This window comes from Streptopelia decaocto, assembly GCF_964273445.1.
Source record: "Streptopelia decaocto genome assembly, chromosome: 8".
NCBI classification, from domain to species: domain Eukaryota; kingdom Metazoa; phylum Chordata; class Aves; order Columbiformes; family Columbidae; genus Streptopelia; species Streptopelia decaocto.
The window spans coordinates 6,344,798-6,357,908 of record NC_138662.1 but is presented as its reverse complement, the minus strand read 5'-3'; the positions used below and the strand labels follow the sequence as shown (position 1 = coordinate 6,357,908).

General features: G+C 45.6%; 1 protein-coding gene across 2 annotated transcripts in view; it reads left to right on the top strand.

The window, feature by feature from the left end:
• Positions 1-6,611: 6,611 nt before the first annotated feature.
• The window catches only part of LOC309443077 (6-phosphofructo-2-kinase/fructose-2,6-bisphosphatase 4), a 51,206-nt gene continuing 44,706 nt past the window's right edge, over positions 6,612-13,111 (top strand). Inside the window, exon 1 of one of the 2 annotated variants that reach the window (XM_082059663.1) lies at positions 6,612-6,804. In XM_082059663.1, coding sequence (XP_081915789.1) covers positions 6,753-6,804 — 52 coding nt within the window. In that variant the 5' untranslated portion in view covers positions 6,612-6,752. Of the gene's footprint in view, positions 6,805-10,756; positions 10,827-13,111 lie in introns of those variants that run through there. The other variant, XM_082059662.1, reaches the window with a different exon arrangement.

Here is a 13,111-nt window from a genome sequence, read left to right as displayed (position 1 = left end):
ATTAAATAGATGGCATGTAGGTTCTACAAAATTTTATTCCTTTTATTCCACTGCAGTGGAGGCTTGTGGCACTTCAGTGTGATCACTAAGAGCTCAGGTTGCTTCGTATGTGTGCAAGAAGTACTGACTTCAGCACAAGATTTTCTGGCTCCCGGTTACCTAAAATGAAAGTGGCTATTCCTTATAGTCCCTTTGTATTTGGGTTTTGTGTTTAAAACCCACGCACTTCTTACCTTTTCTCTTGCTCAGGTGTTTCTAGAAAAGATCTGAAAATATCTAAAAAAATATATAAACAAGATCTAAAATGGTCTTCAGAGGCCACAGACTCTGCTGTTGCCCTGGATTTGATGTACCTTGTTTCAGAGCACTAACAGGGATATCGGACGTCATTCCTCTGATTCACCAGATCGCAATTTCAGAAGTTACTTGGCGGGGCGGGCAGTAAACCCTGAAGCAGCGTTGGCAGGCTCTCAGCAAGCGTTCACGCATCCAGCACAAGCAGCAGACCCTGCTTCAGGTTATAGAAACAAAAATGCCTCTGCATTTGGAAGCTTGTTCTACTTCGCTCCATAATGTTTTAAATCTCTCCGCCATGGCGCTGGGCACCAGAGCAGGACTGTCACCGCAAGAACGCGGGTGCAGGAGCAGCTCCTTCCTTGCGAGTGTTTCCAGGCAGTGCTGGTAGGCGGGTTGCAAGGGCTTCCACATTTTCTGTTGGGGAAATGCGTGGTTTGTGCTTTTCACTGCAGTCAGAACCATCAGAGGCAGAACACCCCTGCTATTTGCAGCATCTTGGCTGCTCTGCTTTGGCAGTAACTCATTCCCTAGATATTTTGCACCCTGGGCTTTTAAAAACAGGCTAATCAGTGTTCTGTGCTGGCATTAGTGATTCAGCAGGAGTGTTATCAACAGCTGGAGTAAGGTCTTGTGAACTGACGCCAGTGAAGCTGTTTTCTTGTTCTGTATAAAACACCTTGCAAACTAATTTTCCTCCACTGACATGTTAAGCATAAAACCACACAGTGCTCAAAACACTGCTCTGATCTGCTGATGCAGACTTAAAGCAAGCACTGAATATTATAGCAAAACAGTTTACATTGCATTTGAATGCAACTGCATTTGAATGTAACTCTTCTCAGGAGGAAAAAATCTGATTTGACAGGCTACTAGTCATAATTTCCAATTGAGACATAAATAGCTGTAATCCTCTGTGCTGCTGGGAAGAGTTCAGGATTAGATTTGGCAAAAACAAGCCAAACTGGAATTGAAGTGGGAGGAAAAAAAGCACCTTTGGGACATGTCCTGGTTTCGGCTAGGATAGAGTTAACTTTCTTCCAAGTAGCAGGTCAAGTGCCGTGTTTTGAATTCAGTATGAGAAGAATGTTGATAACACACTGATGTTTCAGTTGTTGCTGAGGAGGCAAGGACTTTTCAGTTTCCCCTGCTGGGCTGCCAAGGAGCAGGTGGGGAGCACATAAAAGGTTGTGACGGGACACAGCTGGGACAGCTGATCCAGATTAGCTGAAGGGACATTCCATACCATATAACATCATGCTCAGTATATAAAGCTGAGGGAAGAAGGTGGGGATGTTTGGAGTGATGGCATTTGTCTTCCCAAGTAACCATCATGCATGATGGAGCCCTGTGTTCCTGCGGATGGCTGAACACCTGCCTGCCCATGGGAAGTGGTAAATCAATCCCCGGTTTTGCTTTGCTTGTGTGTGTTGCTTTCGCTTTGCTTATGAAACTGCCTTTATCTCAATGGAGGAGTTTTCTCACTTTTACTTTCCCAAGTCTCTTCTCTGTCCCACCAGGAGCAATGAGCGAGCAGCTGTGTGGGGCTTAGTTACCAGCTGGAGTTAAACCACGGCAAGACTGTACCTGTCCTCAATGCAAAGCATACATTCTTTAGCATCTTATTTGTTTTAATAAATACCAACTGATACCTGCACACAGCAGATAACCAGCTGAGATAACAGGGAGTTCAATAGTTAAGGCCCAGCTTTTCTCAACGTGACAACAAATCTGTAAAGAGAGTAAGAGGACACAGGTAACTTGCAGCATCCAGCATAGCAGGTTGTTGGAAGGCTGACTTTTGCCAGAATATATTAAATGCAGTCACAGTGCATGATGCAGAACTACAGTGGCTATCTGAACATAAATATCCTAAATACTCAGGGAGTGTGTGTTGTGCAAAGCATCAGCAGAATATACACAGTGCCAGAGGTGCATTTGCTTCCTTGTCTTCAAGGCAGCTGGGAAAAGGGGTGGTCTGCATTTAGTCTTATTCTCCTTTTATAAAAGTAGTGAAGGTGCTGACCTTTGAATATGGTCATCTGAAACCAACCTGCTCTCCCTGACTGCATAAACCAGCTCTTGGGGCACGAGCAACTCTTTATATTCACTGGCCTAGAACAGAAAAGCCTCCCTAAAACGAGCTACCCCTTTCTCCCTCATTTCTGCTGCCCTATCAAATTAGCTAGATGGAGCAGATTTTCCCGTCAAAAATCCGTGCTGCATTTAATCCCATTGAAAAAATACCTATTCTGCTTTTTATTTCATGTACTAACACTTGTTCACTTTGCTTTGACAATCCGCTTATAGAATGTTGAATCAGTAGTTACATTCAAACTGAATGAATTCATTTGAAAAGCTGCATTTCCCTGTCAATGTATAAAACCCGGTGAGCTCAAGAAGAGCTACCATCAAAATCTACCAGCAGCTTCAAGATGTTGGTCAGAAGAGTCATGAAACCTTTTCCTCTTCAGTCACGGCGACAAGGCATATGATGAGTGCTAGTTATCTGTTAGCTATTGAAGTAAGCCTTACCTTTGTTTTGTAAGAAACTCTTTCTACATATGCATGTTTATATAGAAATACCTACTGATAACACAGAATAGAGGGATCTCATCTTCAGGATGCCTCAGTCTGGGTTCTTGGTAGATAAATCAATGTAAGAGTTAAAATAACAAGGCAGTTAATTGATGAGTAATTCCCAAGTGCAAGAAAAGGACTATACACCAGAGTATTCATTTCTATCATGGACTGAGCATGTAATTTATTTCTACTACACGGACACTAGTGGAAAGAAGTGCAACACCAATGCAAGCAGTTTGCCAAAAATGTGTTTAATATGATGTTTATATAGCCTTCTCACGTGCTGCCTGTTGTGTAGGGAGGCTGTGAGGAAAGATTTTTTAATTATTTTTTTTATTTCTCGGTCAAAGGTTATGGAAAATCTCAGTTGTCTGGGATCGAGAAGCAGCACTTGACTACAGCTGCCTGTGCAGAGAACAAGCAGCACAAAAATAGCCCGACAAGCACTCCAGCAATGCACGTAACAAGATTCCCCCCTTGCAAAGAGCCTGAGAAAGGCCAGGCAAGCTCTTCGGTCTGACCAGACTTGAGATGAGAATTCCCGCTCACCAAGATAAGGCTTCCCAAACAGCTGAAGTCTCCAGTCCTGGGGCACCTTAACGCGTTCCTACGCTTCAGGACGAGTCCACCTCATTTTTTTTAGGATCTTATAATCTGGGTGGGTAAAATAGCTCAGAGAAAGGAGAAATTAAGTCGTGTTGCCTGGCTCAACCAAATGCAACAGTCCTGCACTTGCACAGTTCCCAAGAGATTTAACGAAGGACCCAACAGCTTAAACTTCCCAATGAGGGAAGTTCCTCCCAGCTGAGGAACTCAACCACAGCTCAGGTAAAATAGTTACAAAAATCTCACTGATTTCCACATCTCTAAGTTATTGTCATCCAGGGATAAAAATTATTGGCTCACACTAAAACAAGAGATAATTAAGCTGTAAAAATGACAGTGAATGGCATCAGCATCCCCAGACAGTCGAGGCTTGTCACAGCAAAGTTGTTCTGACATGCCTGATCAGATGCTTTCCTTTGCCAAGCTGTATTTTTGTGGTCTTTCCTGTAGTCTTGCTGTAGAAATACACATTGGGCAGTCGAACTTGGAAGACACAAAAGCACAGGCTGAAACATTTCCCAAGATATGTAAGTGTGGAAATGTTTCCAATGTAACTTTTTTTGAGGAGGGCACAGGACATGTCAAACACTTTCTGAATGGACGACCCTTCTGGCTCAGTCTGTCTGAGCACAAGCTGGGACCCAATATCCCAGGCAGAAACTTTCTGAGTACTTACCTTGAACTCTTCTCTCCTGCTGAGCCCTCCTACATGCACATACATTATCAGATTATTTTTTTCTGTGAATCTGTTCCTAGTTGCGCTTGCCTAATTAACTACACCTCCCTAGCTTGGACAAAAACTCAACCACTCGATCGATGGTTGGCTGCACAGATCTTGAGTGAAACCCAAGATTTTTAGCAATTCTTGCTATTAATAGTGGTACTGGTCTATCAGCAAATTAATGTGTTTTGCTTTTAAGAACACTTAAGTCTTCTGCAAACTTAGTATCCTGCAGCACAGCTTTTCTGGGAGCAGAGCAAGCTGCACAATGCCAAACTGCCTGGGACAAGAAGGGACAAGCCCGGTTGCGAGCAGACAACAGGAGCATCGTGGGGGCTGAGGGCAAAGGTTTGTCTTCCCACCTTGAAGAAAAGCTGTGGAGGTTAAACGTGGTGAAGCGGAAGACAAAAACCATGAAAAGAAAACACAAGAGTTGTGTTTGATCTGCAGCGAGGCTTCGTCCATCAGCCCATGCTGGATTACAGGCTGCCCCCACAACTAGAACTCAGGACCTTTTCCTCTCCCAAAAGGGGAATAAAAATTTCTGGCTGTTACTGAGCTACTTCTTAGCAGCTCAGTGGAGAGGGGCATCACTTTGAATCCTTTTACCAACATGAAGCAGTTAGGAATCCTTGCAGCTCTGTGTTTATATTGGGTTTTCTTCATCTTTAAGGCCAAGGACTGGAGGGTGACCTGCTGCAGTGCCCAGCCCCCGCAGCTCCATTTCTGGCCCTGCCTCTCTAACTGCTGCTCAAGCTGCTTCATGCCAGCTCCAAAATCCTCCTGTTCTAAACCTTTTTTTTTTAATGTTAAGGAAACACAAGGATAGGTTTTCACTAAGTGCAGAAACTGTGACAGGTGGACATAATAGACAACTTCCTTCTCCATGGGGCCAAATATTTGCACTGCAGCACCTCAAGAACCTGTTCAGCTCTCCAGGGGATGCACAAGGAGCTGGATCTTACTTTAACGGTTCCACAAAAGAAGAAAAGGTCATTCCTCAACTTTATGGCAACCATTAAAGTTTTTTCTCCCCTACTCACCTGCTTTTCCTAAAAAATCAGATTTCCAGAGTTTGGCTTTTTTCATGGTTACTGCTTTATTTTGATACCGCCTAGGACTGGAGCAGGGTTAGGGGTTCAGTTGCTCAGCCCCAAGAAACTCAACCCTCGCTGAGTCACCATACACACACTTCAAGGAAGCGATACCAAGCACCATTCTGACCTCAGCCGCCGAGTTTCCTCAGTACAGGAGGCATCATCATCTGAAGATAAGTGTGCAATGCTCCATGTTTACAAAAAAGAAAAACAAACCAACAAAACACCACCTTTCTTTCATGTGGTTTAAGAAAAATTGCATGTGAATTTCAACAAAAAACTAAAAAAAAAAAAAAAAAAAATCTTTATTCGGTTGCCTATATCAACCATTTTCATCCTATGGGGAAATTATTCTGGTTTTTATCTGCTAAGCCCTTATAAACTGATGCTCTCTTAAGTTTCCTACATTTTCTTTTTGGCCTCTCTTTCACTAGTAGTGGTGTTTCCCCTCCCAAACTTGTTTGCCTATCCCCACAGGCCAAATGCTCTGAAGAACAGATAACAACTCTCTCCTGAGCACAATGCTGCCTCTCCAGCTCCTCACCCCAGTACAGGACATGCTTATAGGATGATAACATAACTCCAAAGCTTTTATGCCTACCCGTTTATTTCCTACCTACCTCAAACGGACAACCTAGTAAAAATACAAAGCAGTTCATCAGTCCCTTCTTGAACAAGGTAACATACACACTTAAATATCAACATGAAGACAGTACAAAGAGCTAGAGTATTGTTGTCACCAACCCTGAGCTGCCAAATTGTTTTCAGGGACATGAGCGGGGTGTGGTGCTGCCCGGACCCCGTCGGTCTGCGCTGGGGCCACCTGTGGCTCCTGTCTCTCCGCTCCCTGGAGCAGCCGCACAGCTGCTCCTGTGCTTGGCTCAGTCCTCGTTGCTGATAAACACCCTTTTATTGGGAGATTGTTGATCCCTGTCTTCTACCAGGTTGGTTGCATTGATGTTTGGGTCTGCAAAACGGCAACAGTTGTCCCATTTCCCTGTTAAATTATTTGAGTTGTTTACTTGGCTTATTTAAAAAACATTTTAACTCTTAAGCAGAAAGAGAAAGAACAGCTAAAGCGCTAGGAGCGGGCTGGCAGCGGCGGCACCGTGGGCAGGGCCCCCACGCTTCCCTCGGCGCTGGTGCCCGCGCTGCCCCGCGAAGGGGCCGAGCCGAGGGGCGCCCGTTCCGCACGGCCCCTGCCCGGAGCCGGGGCTGGGGGGGCCGGCCGGGAGGGGGCGGCGCTGCGCGGCGGGGCGGGAGCTGCCCGGGGCCGGTCTCCGCCGCTCCGCTCCGCCCCGCGCGGGGCGCGCACACCCGCGGGCAGCTCCGCGGGGCTCCGCGGCCAGGACCCGCCGCCTCCGCCGCGCCGAGCGGCTGCCGGCGGGCTCCCCGCGGCCGCGCAGCGCCGGGCCGGGCCGTCCTCCGCCGGAGCCGAGGGGCCGCCGCAGATGTGGGGCCGCCGCCGCCGCCGCGGCTGCCCGCAGGGCCGGCACTGCCGAGGTAGGAGCCCCGGCCGCCGGGGCCTCCCGCGGCCTCCCCGCCCGGAGCGGGGCTGCTCGGTTGGGGCTGCGCGCCCACCGCGGCCGTTCTTCCCTTCCCACCCCCGGCTGCCAAGCGGGGGTGCCCACGGGGCAGCCCCTGACCCCAGAGCTCTCACGCGTGTCGGGTGCGTCGGGGCAAGGCTGGAGGGGAAATGTCGTGGTTTTGGGGACACCCTGCTCTGTGTTTTTCTTCCTGGCGCTACCGAGGAGTGCGGGTGACTGGCATCCCAAAGCTGGGGAGCTGGGAACAGCGTCATGCAGAGGATGGTTTGGGAGATACGGTGTGGAAAGAGGGAATCAGAGTGTGCCAGCGGCTGTTTGCCTTCTGAGTTATTTTTGGAAATCGCTGCGAGGGACTTCTTCGGGTTTTTAACTGTCTGTGGGAAGGTGTATTTATGTTGTGCTTCTCTGACCATTGATGTTTTCCTTTGGCCAAGGAAGGCTGTAAAAACAGCATTCTGGCAAATGCTGATCCAACCAGTTGTTTTTTCCTATTTCTAATGGCAACACCATAAAAAACACGTAATCTGTGTCTTTATCTTGCCTCGTGGGGTTTGGCTGCTGGCTGGTTGGAGCCGTTCCTCTGAAAGGGCTGGCTCTCCCTGAGGACTGGGGGGCCTGGCGTGTTCCTTGGGCACTTTGTGTAATGCAGGATGACAGCTCTGACGCAAGGGCACCAAAACTTTTAAAGATAGACTCAGTTTTGGTTACGTTTGAGTGTTTTTTTCCCTTTCGAGGAAAACTGCATTACACAGGCTGGGAGATAAACCTGGCGCGTTCCTGGGCTGTTGCACAGCAGGGTGAAGCAGAGATGGAGGCAGAAGCAGCGTGGTGCTGTATGCAGGTCTGTTAACGGGACCAGGGAGCCTTGGCCTGACACCTGGGGCTGCCTGGTGCTGTAGAAAATCAGGTGTCACTGGGTGCAAAGTGGCTGTGGCTCCAGCCCCGTGACTCAGAGGATCGCTCTTGTTTACAGCTATCGCTTTGCTTCTGCCAGCATTATAGTAGGGGCAGCTGCCTACTTTGTCTGTGTCCAACTTTGGCCCAAGGCTTGGAAATGGATTTAAGTAAGTTTGACGGTTTACAAACCATCCGGACTAAGGGGGGACTTTGATTCAGCCATTGAAATGCAGTGATGTGCCACCGCTTACCCATGGCTGAGCTGAAAACCCTTAATTGTTCCCAGGGTTATTGGTGTGATGCTTGTGCTGGCGCCTTCGATCAGCAGCGGTTTGCTGGCGGTGCCAGGGAGCTGCTGAGATGGACACTGCTCGCCCTCCGCCTTCCCAACACCTCCTGGCCTGGCTCCGTGTTGACTCGGTCCCATTGTGTTTGTGTGGCTCTTCAGACTGTGGAGAGGGGAAAAAAAATGTTGAAGAGACTTTAAGATTTTTAAATCTTTAAAAACATTAATTGTGAATTAAACATATTGCTGAGTGTCAAAGAGAGGCTAGTTAACATGAGGCAAAAACACACTAAACCAAGTACACCTCAGAGCGATCCCTGTAGGGTTGATTGATGTTGTAGTGCTCTGCGCAGAGCTGTAGATGGGACTGAATAAATACCAGTAGTGGGATTCCTGGTGCTTGTCCAATGTGTTGCGGAGCAGTTTGCGAAGTTTCCAGTAAGTTTGCTTAATATGTGGCCTTACTCAGTTGCAAGGCACTCCCATAATTATGGCTGCAATTAAAAGCAATAACATCCATTTACATAAGGTGCCAGTTCTTTTAAACGGTCGCATCATCTAATGAGAGCATTCGTGTAGGGATAGTTATGCAGGATGAGGGCCCAAAGCTGAGAACTTGTTTCAGAACTTTTTTGAGGTCATTTCAAGGAAGGATCTGCTTTGAAGTAGGACATTTTGTTAGCAGAAAGCACTAAGTTATGAATACAAGTCTTAGTAGGGTGTTCTTGAATTAATGACTTTTAGCACTTTTAAAAAGAAAAAATGTGTCAGACATCTAATTTAAAAGCAAGAATTAGGTTTGGTTGCACCACTGTTTTTCTCCATTTGATTGCGTCAATGTTCCTTCTGCTTTTATGAGTAAGAGATTTGGTAAATCCAATTTGTGGATGATATCTAATTGCAGATGAAACACTACAGATGTGTACTAAATTGCTCACTGAAGTTGCATGTTGTCCTTGGGGCTTAACCTCTGCGTGTGATGTCCACAGATTTTTCTTTTAGATAAACATCAGACTTCATATGCTAGAAAACATTGTGCATTTGGGGAATGTTTCAGCTTTCTTCTGAAGGAAGTGACTTGGTGGAGTACTCTCAGCTTCTCACTCTGTTTTTATTTTTTTTAATTTACCAAGTACGGTGCAAGCCTGTGTCCCCCCACGCTGGGTGGGCCAGGTCCTTGGGAAAGGTTCACAAGGTGAATGTAGTAGAAAGGGTAAAAATTCTCAAAATCCAACCGAGGAAGCACCAGCCAGGGGCTGAGAAGTGCTGGGCTCCTTAGATCAGCTCTGGTTTTCTCCAGAAGCCTTTTTACCCTATTTTAAGTCAAATAATTAATCCATTATCACAGACGTAGCACTGACTTGTGGTCTCTGAGAGCGTAAGAGGTTAAGTAATGGAATAGTATAACGGAGTAAAAAAGAATATGAACTCCAAACTGACTAGTCTGTCCAGCGGGGCTCTCCCAACAGCTAAAATAAGCAATTTAAGTTGATTCCTGGTTTTACTCAGTTTTTACCGGGCACTCAAAGCAGGGATATGGGAAGGAGTCCCATGCTGCTTCACACCGTTGGTTGTTTTCAGAGGTGGTGGGTTTATTTTGGGTGCTGTTTGGTTGTGCATAGGGGTGGGTTTGGGGGGAGCGCTGGCCTGGCTGACTCCGACAAGATACCATGCGGGGCCAGACTGGCTAATAACCAGGCTTGTTCTTGGGTGCCTGCCAAAACCTGGCCCTAAATATTGTAATCACATGCTAATTGTGAATGCTAATCTCCAGATATACTTAACGTGTTACCAGGTGAAGTACTGAGCTTGTAGCAGCGGGGAGGTGCTGTGTGTGGTGTGGCTGTTTTAAATAAAATCACTGTAATGTGGTGGGTCTGGGGATTTGTGGCCATGCAAAGAGAAGAAATACTTTTATTTTTACATAAAATGTGTAAGTGCCTTTATGGTTGTGTTTTGATTATGTCAAACAAACTCACCTCTCATTTGAGGAGCTGGTGAATGGCTGTCTGTTGTCATCTGCAACATTTAAGGATCCAAAGCAATGCACTGGAATTAATCCTGAAGTCTTTAAGCATATAGCTGCCATGATAGGTCCTGAATGCAAATGATGAGCCTCCTAATTGCAACTGACTTTTATCCATGTGATAGATAAAAAGGATATTTTGTAATGTTTTATTGATAAAATGGGATGGATTTGTCATGAGTGCCCTTGGGGAGATAATGTGCCTGTTACAGCTTTAAATTTGCATGTGTTGGTATAATGTGAGCACAACTTGGATATCTGAAATGACAGTGTGGCATTAGTTTTCAGATGATTCAGTACGTTGCTATCTTGTTTACAGGCCCTGCACAAATAGGAAGAGGTAGGAAAGGGTGAATCAGAATGCGTTTTAAGTCATTACTCTTTTTCACTCTGAAGTTGACCACTTGACTTGTTCCTCCGTACTTATTTTTCTGAATGTGAATGTTGTTTTCTTTCTGCATAGTGTCCAGCCCGTGCCATGGGTTGGGAGCTGGCTTCACGTGTGTCGTGCCGTGGCGCTGGGGACGGCTGGGCTGTGGGCAGAGCTGTGCGCTCCGGGCTCCGTGGCAGCTGGTCTCTTCTCAGCCGGAGTTACACCAGCCACCGATGAGCTGTGGGGTTGATCTGTAGCTGTTTAGCAATACCTAGAAGTGACTTAGATGAGCTGTTTCTGCCTTGCTTGGAAAAGCCACCTGTGGTGTTGCATCTTTTGAAATGGATTCACATGTGAATGGTTTCTCCATCCACGGACAGCAATGGATTTTGTTGGGTTAGTCTGTGCTGAAGCTGCAGAGGCTTGACTTGATCCTGTCTATGTTTTAGGTCCATAGACGGGAAGGTTTCCTTAAGCAGTAAGAAATCCTCATGACTGGATTATATACAGTTTGCCAGTGGGTAGTTTAAATCAAAGGATGCAAGGGACAGTATATTTGTGGTGATTTATTTATAGCTAAAAGCTTCCATGTGACTGCACACACCCCTTTTGACATAAACTCATCAAGGAGCACAGCAAACATGAGTTGTCTTAATGCATCTGAAACTGCTGCTGACAATTATCGCTGCCACAACAATATTTGGATTTAAGGCTAGCTTTTTCTTTCTTTATAGTTGGTTGGGTTTGTTTGTTTTTTTTTTTTTTTTTTTTTTTAATGATCATACATCCCTAGAAATCTAATTAGTGTTGTCAGTTAATAATAAGAAACATTTATTGTTTGTGGGAACCCTATGGATATTCTTAAGCATGGAGCTCTGCAAAACTTACCTTCTGCATTAAGGAGGGAAAAAAATAGGAAGAGCTTTGTAGTTTTTCTACTATCAATGTGAAACTGGTTTCCGCAAAACAATGGGGAGATTTCTGGGGTTCATGACCTCTTGCAATTAAAACATTTCAGCTGGCTTGTGAGAGACAGGCTGGTAGGGCGAAGGAAGAGGGGAAAAAAGCAGCAAGGCAGCCCTTGCGTGGAGAACACGAGCGCTCCTGTGCAGCTGAACTCATGGCTCGTTGTTTGCAGGAGGCTGATCTAGCTGCTTTTCTTTCTTATTCTCAGAAATACTTCGTTTGGGGATTAGAATACAGGAACTTATAATTCAAGCAGTTCTGGAAGAGATGTCTCCCATGGATTTAGGCCTTGGGGTTGCAGTTGCTTTTTCTTCCCCAGGTTGGGTAGTCCAAGGACTGGGGCTCACCTGGTGTCCACCTCGTGTCTGATGGGACATGTCAAAGCCCTTTGTGTAGTGGGAGCAGTGGCAAGGCAGCTCTTCTCTCTTGGTAACTATTTTTCAGTAGTTTTTGAGACTCTGTCGTGCGTCAAACAGGGTTCAAATCAGTCCGTGACTTCAGGGGTCCTCGGTGATGGGCAAGACCCGAGGAGGACACAGACTGAGCCACCAAGCCTGGACAACTGGTGTTTCACTGGCGGTGGTCAGTGTATGAGGGCTGGTGTGCTTACTTGCTTCTGATTATTTTCAGTTTTCCATCTTTATATCCCGTATATATTTTTCTTTCAACTTATTTTTAAACGTTTGAATGTGTATTCACACATTCTGGTGCCAAAGGCTCTCATATGCTGTATGTTGTGGAGTATGGCCTTCTGTACACCTCAATCAACTTTTGTAATTTATTTTCTCTAGGAAACCTGTGCTGAAACACAATTATTTTAAGGAATATAAAGAGAATTCAGTAGTGTTGTGTTTTGTTTTTTTAATATAGAAGGTTTCCTTGCTAATATTGTGCTGGCGACTCTCACTTGGTAAATGTTACCTCTTGCAAGAGTTTTTATTTGTAGCATTTGTGTTGTTTATCCTGTCTGCACTCCATAAATTAGATTATTTTGGCTGTTGTAATTTTATTATCCTTATTAAGCTTCCTCATCTACGTATTGATCCTGTTAGGAAGCTGATAAGCCATCTACCTCTACTTGCAAAATACACAGAAAATGAGAAATCTGCCCTGGGGGCTATGAAGACTGAGATTCACCAGTGATTTGGATCTCTGTGTGTCTGGTTTCCCCCGCCCATTTCACTGCTGGGTTTTAGACTACATGACAGCATTGCAGTTTGCCAAATTAAGATTAATTTTGCTGTTATTATAAATTCTGTAATCAATAGCTTCTGAGAAGCTTAGCTCTAGTTTGCTCACATTTTTGTTTGGATGAATATGTTTCTTTTTCATAAAGCTTAAGAGTATTTGCAGAGGCAGCTGGCATCACATATGCTGTGAGGTTTTTTCCTCCTTGTGTCAGTTTTCAGTGCTGGCTTTCCAGACGGATTTATTCTTTACTTTCAAAAACCTGCTTTCTTGCCTTCATTGCCTAGGGGACATGCATGAAACCAATATAACTGTAGGTGTGCACAGGGAGCTGTGGGGCCAGTAACTGCCCCATTAACTCGTTTGCTCTCGCTTATGTTGCTCTGGGCTTTTTCCTTAATGACCTACTTATCCTATATAGTAGTATATGCTGGAGTACTATACTCTGCCATACCTTTAACTTCTGTACTCAATTTTGTTTGTTCCAGCTCTCAGCCAAGTCTAGTCTCCCTTACATGAGGTTGTAC